This window comes from Pseudopodoces humilis, chromosome 1, assembly GCF_049639895.1.
Source record: "Pseudopodoces humilis isolate 2021_Gansu_Grassland_sample_001 chromosome 1, ASM4963989v1, whole genome shotgun sequence".
In the NCBI taxonomy this organism is placed as follows: domain Eukaryota; kingdom Metazoa; phylum Chordata; class Aves; order Passeriformes; family Paridae; genus Pseudopodoces; species Pseudopodoces humilis.
In genome coordinates, this window is record NC_142200.1 from 72,724,756 (window position 1) to 72,737,340 (window position 12,585).

At 37.8% G+C, this 12,585-nt stretch overlaps 1 protein-coding gene across 7 annotated transcripts in view; it reads right to left on the bottom strand.

The window, feature by feature from the left end:
- The window catches only part of CTNND2 (catenin delta 2), a 712,671-nt gene that overhangs the window by 167,264 nt on the left and 532,822 nt on the right, over window positions 1–12,585 (bottom strand). For all 7 annotated transcript variants that reach the window (XM_014260357.2, XM_088053661.1, XM_088053643.1 and 4 more), the window contains one exon: window positions 9,289–9,421. In XM_014260357.2, coding sequence (XP_014115832.2) covers window positions 9,289–9,421 — 133 coding nt within the window. The remainder of the gene's footprint in view (window positions 1–9,288; window positions 9,422–12,585) is intronic.

Here is a 12,585-nt window from a genome sequence, read left to right on the forward strand (position 1 = left end):
ACCATTAACTGCGGTGTGAGAATTTGATGCTCAGTAGTGACAAAGGTAGAGAGGACTTTTTTTCTCCTGTCAGGTAAGTCCACAGTTGAAACTTTAACAACTACATTACATTTCAAATTCAATACAACCACGTAAATAAGCTAAATAGTTGTATAATATTATTCTTTCTGTGAATGCACATTCAAGTGTACATTACAGACTAACACTTATAAAATTATTTATTTAATTCCATTTGCTTTTTTCTCAGTGCCTGTCAGGCACACAAAATAGCAGCAGCATTCTTTACTTACACATTTTATGTTTGTCCCTTCTCTAGGATTTGAAAGACCACTAGGACAGTTTCTTATCTTTAGCCCAAGTCCTTTGATATATTAAAGCTAGATATTTCGTTAAAGAGCAGTTTTCTCTGCTTCAAAAGGTTTTTTTTTTGCTCTGTAATCTCAGTAAGAGATTGTACGGAAAATATGTTGTATCCTGGTGCTTTTTTCCTTGTGTCAGAGCTGTCAGGATTCCCTGCAACTGTGTACAGCATGACTGGAATGCTGCTATCACAAAGAAGGAATTAAGTATTAAATGTGGTCACTCTCAGACAGAGGAGAACTGGTGACAACACACAACTACAACACAAATACTTTGCAGAAAAGAGAATTTTGGTATCAGTTTCTATTATTTAGGTGTTAGTTCAACTCAGACACGTTCTTAACAGCTATCACAGGAGTTGTCCCAGTGTTGCTATATTTTATATATTAGTAAAGGCCTGTCTGCACAAACCAGTCTTTGAAATAAGTTGTGATATTAAAGGCTAAAGTCCTTGAAACCTTCCTGCAGAAGAGAGAGTAAAGCAAAACAATATCCTTGTGTATAAGAGAAAGAATGCAAACCTGTGTGTGTTAGCCAATAGTAACTTGCTTAGCCCGCGGACCCTGTAAAACCCTATGTAAGTGTGCTAAATATAGAAATAAACGGTATTCACGTTTACTTCTGTGAAGAGTCGTGAATAAGCTGGCAGTCTCTCAATATCTGGCGCTTGAACGGGACCCTGCGGGCAGCGGGGCTTCGATGGGTCCACGCACAGTGGGACGAAGCCTTGGACCAAGGTTGGTGGAGTGGATCTGAGTGCAGATAGACACTGCCTTGGATCAGTACCAGATATGCGACCCGTGAATAAAGGGGGGTGAGTCGCTGGGGGAGTCCGAAAGGGGGAGTCCAAAAGGACCCCCTCCGTAAGTGAGGGGTCACGACCCTCCCCCCGCCATGGCCGCAAGGAAAATGGAAATGGAGTTTGCAGCAGCTAAAAAACTGCTTCTTTGTATTCTTGTTAAACGAGGCGAAGCAGCCAGGGAAAACGACCTGGATATGCTCATTATATGGGCTAATTATCATGGTCATTTAGTAGTGCCCCCACTGCTCTTTGCAGTTGAGGAATGGATAGAAATAACGGCTCTGATCTGGGAAACGGCAATCACGGAAAACAGCAAGGACACTGTGTCTCTCGGTTGAACTTGGCAGATTGTAATTAATACCTTAAAAAACAGAAAAGCGAGATATGCTGAGGCTGTGAGCCCCGTAATTCTACCTGCATCACAGCAGCAGATGCCTTTACCTCCCACTGCTGGGCAAGCACTCCTATCTATGCTGCCCATGAAAAGAGGGAGGGAGAGTCAGAGAGAAGAAAATAATGAGAAAGAAATTCCACAGCAAACGCTGAAACAACGAATAGAATCTGTTCAGCAACGGCAGGATTTGATATATCCTGAACTCTTTGCTTCCCTTTTGGAGTCACTCTTAACGCTACAATCTTATTTAAGTTCCAACTTTACTACCCTGGAAGAAAAGAAGCCAAATTTAGATTGGTTTCCACCCGAACCAGGGGGACATGGGGGAGCACTGAGGTGTGTACAGAGAACAAAGGCACCCCCAGGGCAGAGGAAGTGCAGAAAAAGTTCCAAGGCCACGCTGAAAAATTACAGGAGCAGCTGAGCAGAAACAGTTGGCTCAGACAGCTTCATAGAGAGACAAAATAGCCAAAAAATCACGATCTATATGGTATCTAGTTCGAAATTCATCACTGTAATTAAAAGTTGATAAGTTGCAATGGTCACCACTGTTACCACCTGGCCCTAAGAGACTTTTTGTGTAACATCGCCTGCTTTTGTAAAAAATCATGCCCTTTTTTCCTCTATCGGCGAACAACAAGAGACATTGAGAGAAAAAACCTGCATTTGTTAAAGTTAACTTTGTGAGGTTTTTTTTCTTTCTCTCCGTTTTTCCTCTCTGTGAGAGTATGTGCGGGATGTGAAGAAAGATAACAGCAGAGCTGCAGCAGCAGAGCGGGCAGTCCAACCCCCTGCTCCCTCTCTAAGAAAAGGCACCGAGATAGTACTCAGTTTGTTAAAAAGTCATGATTCATTGGTTTTTTAAAATGTTTTTATATACCCTTTTAGAGTTAATTTTATGTTTTAAGTAACTATGAGTTTATGCAGTTACAGTTTTTACAGTTTTACTAGAGAAATTATTGTGATTCTTTGAAAGTTAAAAAAAAATACAAAAAAAAATAAAAGGGTGTTTAAGGTGAATATTAACAGAAGTTACGTTGCAATAATTAGTTTTAAAACCTAAGGTTAAAATATGGTATGATTTATAGCTACTAGGAAAACCTTCCAATTAATGTTATCTACAGAAGAGATTTGTGGTTTAAAAAATAATTAGTTAAGAGAACTTTACTGTACAGGACAAAGTTAAGTTAAAGTATATATTATCCATTTGCTTGTTTTCTCCACAATTTTAATAAGGTAATTTCAATGTGAGTCCTTTTGTTATATAAAACACATATAACTGCATATATACCAATTTGGATTTTGGATTTTAGTTTAAGAATTGGACTTTATGCTTCTGAAAAGTGCTACAAAAGCTGAATGGCAACTTGCCAAATCCTGTGGTGTTGTGGTTTTTCTCTAAAAAAACTGCAATTTAAAATCCTAACCAATTTAAGCATATACTAGGCAAATTCCTATTATGAATGAGTATTTTTAGTAACATTTGCAGTTATTGTGAGTTATTCTCAAAGCTAGATGACATAGAATTGTGATCTATTCATTACATTTTTATAATCTTTATAGTGAATCCATGTTATTGTTATATTGTGTTTAAAAGGTATATATCAAACTTTTAGTTGCTTTTTGTAGTAACAGAATAAGATTAAGTTATGTTTTTATTTAATATAGATTAAATGTTAATAGAATTAAGAAAAGTCAAGTTTTATTATGTTTAGGCTTGAAGGTTTTTAAGTTAAGTTTTATAACTTAGATATTCTTTTAAGGTTAAGTTTTGTTATAATTAATTTTATTAGGTTTAAATATAGTTTAATTTAAATTGTTTTATGTTATTGGAGACACTTGTTTAAACTGCAAAGTATAGTTATTTTCCTAGAGATGAAGATAGCTACAACTGAAACAGCTGTGACAGAACACTGATGGAACACCTGCTTGTGGATAGAAGTGAATGCAGTCTGTGACACCCTTGACTTCACTGGGAGTTCTATTGGTTGTTGCAATCTCTGCAGTTTTTGTTTTTTATAGGTTTCTTATTTTTCAGTGTTTCCAGAATTTTAATAAGACACACCATTGCTGAGGGTCAGCTGCCATGAGAGAGGCTTCAGATTAAACCAACTGCTGCATGGTTTAATTGGTCTGGTACCTGAGGCTTCTGATCATTTGATTTGTACAAATGCATTTTAACAGTTTGCTGTGCTGTAAGCATCTCATAGCTGCTACTATTGAGAACCTTGTTTTAGAAATATGTTAAGAGGCATCTTTCCAGTTTAAAGCCAGGCCCTGGCCAAGCCTTGACTTTACCTGGATGGAATGTTTGCCAACAGATCCAGATGTTTTCTGTACCAAATCAGTATGAGTCACTTTTTGACTCAGCAATTTGACCCCATTAATATGACAGCTGGATCAATTTTGAAGTGGGCCTGGAGAATCATTTCCGGAGGTGGTTATCCAATCCTTCACTGATTTTTTTTTTGTTTCTGTTTGTTTGCAAACTATGGGATGCTGGTGCAGTGTTTTAGTAGTTAGTGGTAGTTTTATATTATATACATTATTAAGAATGTTTATGATTTGATTGCTATAAGTTCTTATTCATTGTGTATCTGGTTTTCTGTTGATGTTGATGTGTATGACAGAAGTACATCTCATTTTTATTTAAAAAAAAATAAAATAAAATAAAGGGGGAAATTGATGCCCTAAAAGCATTTGTATGAATTTAATTCATTAACTTCAAGGGGAGAAGTGTCTGTGTTTTGTTGGCAGGTTCAAAAAGGTCACCTGTTCATCTGACCAGACTGTCTGCCTCTGGACACATGAGATCCAGTGAACAAAGTCACCACACAGCCTTGGTACTCCAGACATTGATCAGAAGTGGACCTGTCAGGACACAGTTGTGTCTGAATACTAAGACAGTTGCCAACAGAAATTTTATGCTGTTATTATGATGTTGTGTCTCTACCAATTTTTTCAGTTATCCTTTGTTTTAAGATTTAGAAGGATGTGAAGAACAACCTGAACATCGAAGCCCTCAGTCACCGATCAGCTCCCAGCTGACATCACAGGAGCAGTGAACATTCCAAGACTGAATTGTGTTAAATCATAGTCTGTTAGTGAGAGAAATTCTGTAGAAGAGCTAAGAAAAGTGTAGAGACTCCATCTAACTATATATAAAGCGAATTGTAGTTGTGTGTTTACCCTTTCAGCAAATTGCTTTCACGGTTAGACTACATATATACCAGAGCACATGTGTTAAAGGTAGTTAGATAATAGTTTAAGATAAAGAGTTTAGTCTGTATAGTAATTGTTATATTAGTATAAAGTATAAGCATTCCCCCCCACTTCAAGAGGTAGTGTAAGCATCTTTGAAAGTTCATTTAATGTTAAAGTTTTAGCTGTGAGTTTGCAAGTATGGTGTCATTTACATGGTAAACTGCTTATGGTAATTGTGTTGTATATAGTCCTGACCAACTGTCTGCTAACTAACATCCAAAAGCGACAGAACATATGGGTCACTCTGGCACACTGAACTGGCCAAAGGTCAATGTGTCTGAGCCTAGCCACACCTGGAGATCCTTTCGCACCTGTCTTGTAGGAGTCCCTGAATGGGATCCTCAAGCATTTAAAGGTTTAATTAGTAATGAGACTCAACTGAATCAATTGGCAATGTTGCAAGAGTGCAATCACACTGTTGGCTTCACATTAAGACAACTTGAAGCCTGTTGGCAAGCAAAAATTACCAAACTTCTTAATATTACCATAGGGCCCCCAGAAGAATTAGATTTGTTAAGTTCCACCAATACATCAAGTGGATGGATAGTGTTTGAACCCCCAACAAAAGCAAATCTAACAAAGTAATGCAGCACTGGGCTGCAGTCAGCCCTATAGCTGATCTCGTTACTACCATTGAAAGTAAAGCCTTTATTAGTGGTGCAATCTCACAGGACAATTACCAAAGCAATTACCTAGTTCCATATTCCTAATCTGTGGAGATAGAGCATGGAATGAGATTCCTGCTAGTCCACATGGAAGACCCTGTTATCTTGGGAAACTCACTTTGTTCCACCCAAGCTTACACGAATTGCTGAATATAGCTGATAAAATGAAAAACATCAAACAGTCAAAGTGAAGCCTGAATTAATTAAGGCTTAGCAACTCTAAAAAGGCTCGCTTGTTAGACTAAGGAAGAATTGAACTTAACATCCAAAATGTTAAATGAACCTTCAGCCAATGTGAGTAGTATACGTCATGCAGTATTACAAAATTGAGCTGCAATTGACTTTTTGCTCTTAGCACAAGGACATAGTTGTGAGGAGTTTGAAGGCATGTGCTGTTTGAATCTTACTGACCATTCAGCTTCCATCCATAAGCAACTATAACAGCTACAGGATGGGTTACATGCCCTAAAAGAAGACAGTGACCCCATTGGAAGTTGGTTCGCCAGCTGGGGCAGCACTGGATGGTTGAGGTCTCTTGTGCTAGAAGGGGGACAGACTTTAATTATAATGTTAATGGGGATGAAAGTCTAAGTTGTATGTTATCTTGTCTTCATAGAAGTATAGAATGAGTCACATCCAAAGCCTGGTTTGTGCAAAAAGAGAAAGGGGGAATTGTTGATATATTTTATATATTAGTAAAGGCCTGTCTGCACAAACCAGCCTTTGAAATAAGTTGTGATATTAAAGGCTAAAGTCCTTGAAACCTTCCTGCAGAAGAGAGAGTAAAGCAAAACAATATCCTTGTGTATAAGAGAAAAAATGTAAACCTGTGTGTGTTAGCCAATAGTAATTTGCTTAGCCCACGGACCCTGTAAAACCCTATATAAGTGTGCTAAATATAGAAATAAACGGTGTTCACTTTTACTTCTGTGAAGACTGGTGAATAAGCTGGCAGTTTCTCAATATCCCAGGCAGTTTTAACAGGACTTCTTAAGTTCCTCTGGCTAGATATATACCAAGGAAGAATCTTTGCTATCTGGTGTGATACAACCTTATCAACAGGATTTTGAACTCTCACACAAAAGGTCGTTTGAGAAACTGATTCAGTGGAAGGTCGAGCATGCTCTAGACCCCAATCCCAAGAGGCAAACACAGAAACTGTTTCAAGTGCTCTGCTGAGGCATGATCTAAACACAACAGGGCTTACCATTAAATAATAGAGGTTGGTACATAGATAGATACACACAAAGATAAAATAGTATGATAATATTGGATGTTTTAGGCTGAAAAGCTCCACGAAGCATTAGGAAAGTATACAATACATCCCATTATTTTGTTGTCTTACAAAAATCCAAAGTACAAGAAGTTTGAAAGCATATTTTTAGATGAACTGTTTTAAGAAAGGTATTTTGGTTCGTTTCCATAGCAGTTTATGTATTACATAGTGAGGAGCTGTTGTAGTTGATAGCCTGAAATGTATCTTTTCCCATCTTTTAGTTGTGATTCTCCCCCCACCCCCAGCTTCTCTTCCTCCAAACTGTTTACCTGGCGTCAAGTTACCATGGTTACTGAAGTTTCTCTCCTCAGCTCCACGGCGAGAGGCTGGATAGAGTAAAGAGAAGACCCTGCTGGCATTTCCAGCTGCTTGAAGTTTCTTTAGCCCAGGAAAGCACGGGGTTGAGAGAAGAGAACCCTTCTTTCCAACACGGAAGTTTGTAACTTTTTCCTGTCCCAGAATGCCTCTAAACTATGGAAGCTGAGAGGGCATGCTTACCTTGCCTTCCCTTTCTTTCTCCCCTGTGTTGCTAGGAAACCAAGCCCCCCCTCTCTCCCCCTCTGCCCCTCTGTACAGAATACTCCTACATCTTTGTGGGCATTTGAAGAAGTTGGTGTCTGTTATTTCTTATCTTGGTGTGTGTAACCTTGATTTGTAGAAAGTTTGTAAGATGTACTAACTGAGAAAAATAATTGGTTCCCTCTCTGATGTTCCCTCCCTCCGAGAAACCCTGTTAAAAGAGACCCCCCCCAGACCCTAAATCCTTTGTCTCTCATCCTTTGGATTCCCCTTCACAGAAATAAACTGTGGAATGCAAACCAGAGAGAGAGTCCCCCCCTGATTTCTTTTCTTGCTCTATAGACTTGGATTCTTGAAGAAAATCAGTGAACCCCACAAACATATGCTGGCTCGAAACTCGAGTGAAGAGAAACCTCATCACTGAGCTAGCCGGGCCACACTCGAGAAGATCGAGTCAAGGAGCATATGAAAGTCCTGAATAATAACAAATGAAGCGGGGGAATCCTTGTTTTATCTTCTATCCTTTCTCACAATAGAAACTCACAACCTGTTTAGTGCTCTACTGTTTTATTTACATACCTTCACCCTTCCAGCTCATCAGCTTGAAGCTTACAAAGGCTGATGTCCGAAGATGGGATAGGTGAGATCAACAATGACCTGAGACCTTTTTTACCAAATGATCAGCAACAAAAATTAAACCATCTTCCTCCCTTAAACAGGACAGCTACCTGACGGCTCTCAATCTATGGCTAACAGGAGGCAGCAGAGGTTGTGCAATAAGTAAATTGCTCTAATAATTTAACTGCCTTTCTCAGAGATTTATCAATTCTTTTACTGAAAAAATAATTTCTGAGTAAGGATGAGAGTCAAGTACAGAGAGAGCGTGCATTTAAAATTTTCAGTGATACCTGTACCAGACTTCTCTTCTCCACAACGTTCCTCACTTTAACATTCATATACTTTTTTAATTACTGTTTCTAAGATGTTTGAGGTGATGTATGCAACCAGTGCAGTTCTGCCAATGCCAGCAGACTACATGCTTACTCACTAAGGAATTTCCTGAGCATGAAAAAGCCTGGAAGGGAAAGTTCTACAGTGGGATATATCCACTGAGTTGTTTGTGCTGAGGGTGAGGGGGATGAAGCACTGGCAAGCTAGCATCATGGCACAGTTCTGACAAATAAGCAATAGGAGATCTTGATCTCAGTTTACCTTTACATGCCAGGCTAAAAGGTGCCAGTACAGGCACAGATTTATGTGCATGCCATATGCCCCTGATTAGCAGTGTCGCTGACACGGCCAGGGGAAGCAGCTGGGGCTGGTAACAGCTTCACTTATTCAGTTTTAGTTGACTGCTGTGTGTTTGTCAGATCCCTCAGAGCTGCCTTCCTTCTGTTTAACTTGTGCCAAAAGCTGTGCTGGTCCCATTAACCACCGGGAACAAACAAGAAAGAAGTACCTGTCAGCTACATGTACAGAACAAGCTTTATATTGATGTCTGAACTACATGTTAGATACAATCTGCACTGAATTACAAGATCGTAAGACCCATGAGCACCATTCAAGCTGCAAAACCAGTGAAATGAAACCTATTCACACAATTATGCATTAAAGGATGCTTTGATTTAGAACTTATTTGCGTAATTTTCGTATCCTGTGTTTGTATTTAGTGTTTAGATGTCTCTTGGAGAGCCCTATGGAAATGCCCATATGTTTCAGCAAGATCAAAACTACACCACTAGCTGATTACTGAACAACTATGATACAATGCTTAAATGGTATGCAATCAATCAAACTGTTCCTAAGGAAACAGAACAATGAGTTACAACAGTATTTTATGCATTTTTAACATTTAACAGCAACAAATGACTTAATTGAAAGCTTTAGTAAAATGGGTCCGGCATATATCCATGATGTGTCTTTTAATTTTTTTACAGCACGCATAGATAATTATTGATGATAAATAGCAGACAGCAACACTGCTGGAAAAAGGATTTATAAATCTTACCTCTGCTTTTATTTTATTGTCTCCGAAACAGAGGTGTTGTAAGTAGGCTGCAGCATTCGACTGTACTGAGGGAAACTGATGCTGTAACATCTGTATAACTTCTGGAAGCTCTGGATCCCGCCACCCAAACTCTCTGTGCAAAAGCAAATACAAAGGATTCATCAAAATTTCTGCTATTAGTGGATAAATGTGCCAACAGTTAGGTCAACAAAGAAGACAGAAATGTCTAAATGAAATCTTTTCCCCCCATTATTATCAAAGCAAATATTAAAATCAAATATGAAGCTATTATTCATTTTATACTTCTCTGGAAAAAGAACTGTACAAAGTATAACTTTCCAGTTATATAACTATAACTGTGGAATTAGTTCTCTAACGGATAGTTTCCTAAATAAAAAGGCTATATGAAATCTTTAATGTAAGAAAAGAAAGAAAATACATGCTCATATTACCACAAAAGGTTTGCTATGAAATTCTAATTTGTAAAAAAGTCCTTTTTGCTTACTGCTCTCTCTACACAATACCAATCACTATCTTATATAGAGAGCAATGACCAATTTTGTCTTTGTTTGTTTGGGTTTGTTTTCAGATGCAGTCAATGTAAAACTCTTACACATTTCTGGCCCTACTTGAGCACTCAAGTCTTTGCACTTCAATCCTACAAAACATGAAATGCCATTAGCATCACATAAAAAAACTGAATCCAAGTATGCTGAACTAGTCCCAGTACATATTATGCAGCTTCCAGACCTTAACTTAAAATCAGTCTGTCACTTCAGGTGAATTTTTTCTATTCTGGGTTTATGGGTAAAAATCATCCATAGAAATGCCTTTGGAATTTGTGTCCCTAAAACCAGAAAGGCACGCAGCCTCTGTGCATGATATACTTAGTTATCATATGCCTTTTCCCCAAGAGCTTATTTTTTGTGCCATATAATACATGTTTAAGCTACAAGTAGCTTAAACATGTATTAGTAGCTACATGTTTAAGCTACAAGAAGGAGGTTAGGAAAAAGAGTAGCTTGCAAAAGAGTTGCAGTTACCTCTGTTGCAGTTACCATGGTCATCTGGGACCTCATTGCCAAAAAAATCCCCTGGTAGACCTGTTGCAGAGTCCAGCTATAATATTTGGACAAAATAATCCTGATCACCAGACTCCTTCCTAAATTATAGGGATTTTTGTGCACTGAGGCCACTCTGGGAATTCACAGCATCTCTCCAATCTGTCCCAAGCACACTTTAAATAAAACAATTCTCCACAACATTTCAGGGAAGGAAGACTCATTTCACAATAATAATGAATTTCTACAGAACAGAGAGATTGTCTGTTCTCATATGTGATGTTTGCAAGATTGCAAGTTGTCATTACAGTTGTTTTTTATGGAGATTCAGAATATGAATATGAGATGTAAAAAAACCACTCAGAATTTCATTGGTTATTTCTCTTCTGAAAAAACTAAGTTAACTCATGAATATTAGAATTCACATTAAATATTTAATACAGTGAAACCATAAAGATGTAGTAATAAATCACATATGGACTATTCCATTGAATTTTTAGGTGATGTAGACTGTTGGAAATCTCTGCAAGGGCCATCTGCAGAGGTTCAAAAAGGTTTTAACATTTAATTGATATTCTGAAAAATCAGAGATCATTGTAAAAAGTATCAGGGAAGGCTACAGACTTCAATACCTGAAGATTGTTAGCATCACATTTCCAGCTTACCATGACTCCATTAGCAGGTAAAGAGGAAGGGATTCTCTCGTTAAGCCCACCTTTTTTAATGTTTAAATTGCTAGAGATCATAGAAACAATGCTATCTGGCAGGGTAGCTTCCTCTTCTATCTTCCTTTCAATTAACAATGTTAACACTTCCTAACAGGTTCTTCAAACCTATTAGATCTGTATTCTATAGAAACAGCTCAAATCAAATCAAAGTCATCTTCCAGATTTTTTTGTTTAAATAAAAATAAGAAATGAAAGTAAAATCCAATAATCTCACTGAAAACAAATTAATTATCCTACCTTTACTTCTAATTTATTCTCATTTTCAATCCTAGATGCCAAGTGCAGGTGTGGGTATTTTGGAGATCATGCAAAATACCAGAAGAAAACAGCTTGAATGACAAGAGAACAAGGGGGAACACTTGAAATGAGTTGTTTACAGCAAATAACTACATGTCGAAGTGTGGGAACTTATACCAACAAATTCTCTCCAAAAGGAAATTTCCTCCTTCTCAACACGTGTATTACTTAATCCAACCAAGAAATAAACCAACCAAAATGCAACTAAACAAAAGGCCTGTTATGTGCAGGAGTACAGGGCTCTAACCATCAGCTCAGTTTTTTTTTCCTCATGGCTTGGAATCCAGAACAGAACAGGCTATGAGGGGGAAAAAGGAAAAAGGTCCCTTCGTCAAAGGGACAGTTAATTGTTCTGAGGAACCTGCAGTCTTCACAAGGTACTTAAGTATTAAAACAAGGCTCTCCCTACTTTTACCCCTGATCTCCCAAAAAAGTCAGCATACGACTCAGATATAAATACTTGCTGCAAATGGATGTGTGCACATTGGATGTAAGTAGAAAATTAATTCAGACAAGAAACCCTTAGCACCGAATACTGAGTTCGTTATGTAACCAGTTTTTGGAGAGATAATGAACAAAGCAGGAAAAGAAGTTTAAAAATTTAGGCCTAGTATGCACTGTCATTTTAAGCAGATGGTCTCTAAGATGTACTTTTAGTAGCTTCTAAATGAAATACAGTAGCTACATAAACAAAAACTTCTGTCAACAGTTAGGGCTGCATGAATAATTGTGATGATTTCAGCAGCCTTCAGGGCAAGAAAGTATTTTCTAGGGGTTTAAATTTTTCATTTGTTTTATGTAAGTGTTTTATAGGTGGAAAAAAGTGAGAATGAGAAAGAGGATTTCTTTTTAAGGACAGCAAGTTTGCAGTTCTATAAACATTTATTTTAAAAATTTAAATATGGGTTTATTTTATTTTTTTTTAAATTTAGCTTTATTATGAAAAGTTAGAAAGGCTACTTAATGAAGCCTGGAGAAGGAAGGAGGACTGGTGTTCCTTAAAGACATAGGCACAGAACGCATGTGGAATAATTTGCATGGATGTGGAAGAAACATCCAGGCCATGCCTCCAAGCATACCTACCTAAATGGCAAAAAATATGTATTACAATAGAGAGCCAAAGAAAAAGTAACACCTAGGAGGAGAGAGCTGGAATTAAGCGATCTTTTACTCCCTACCAATGAAAAGTAGTAGGGCTGGTATTTGACAGA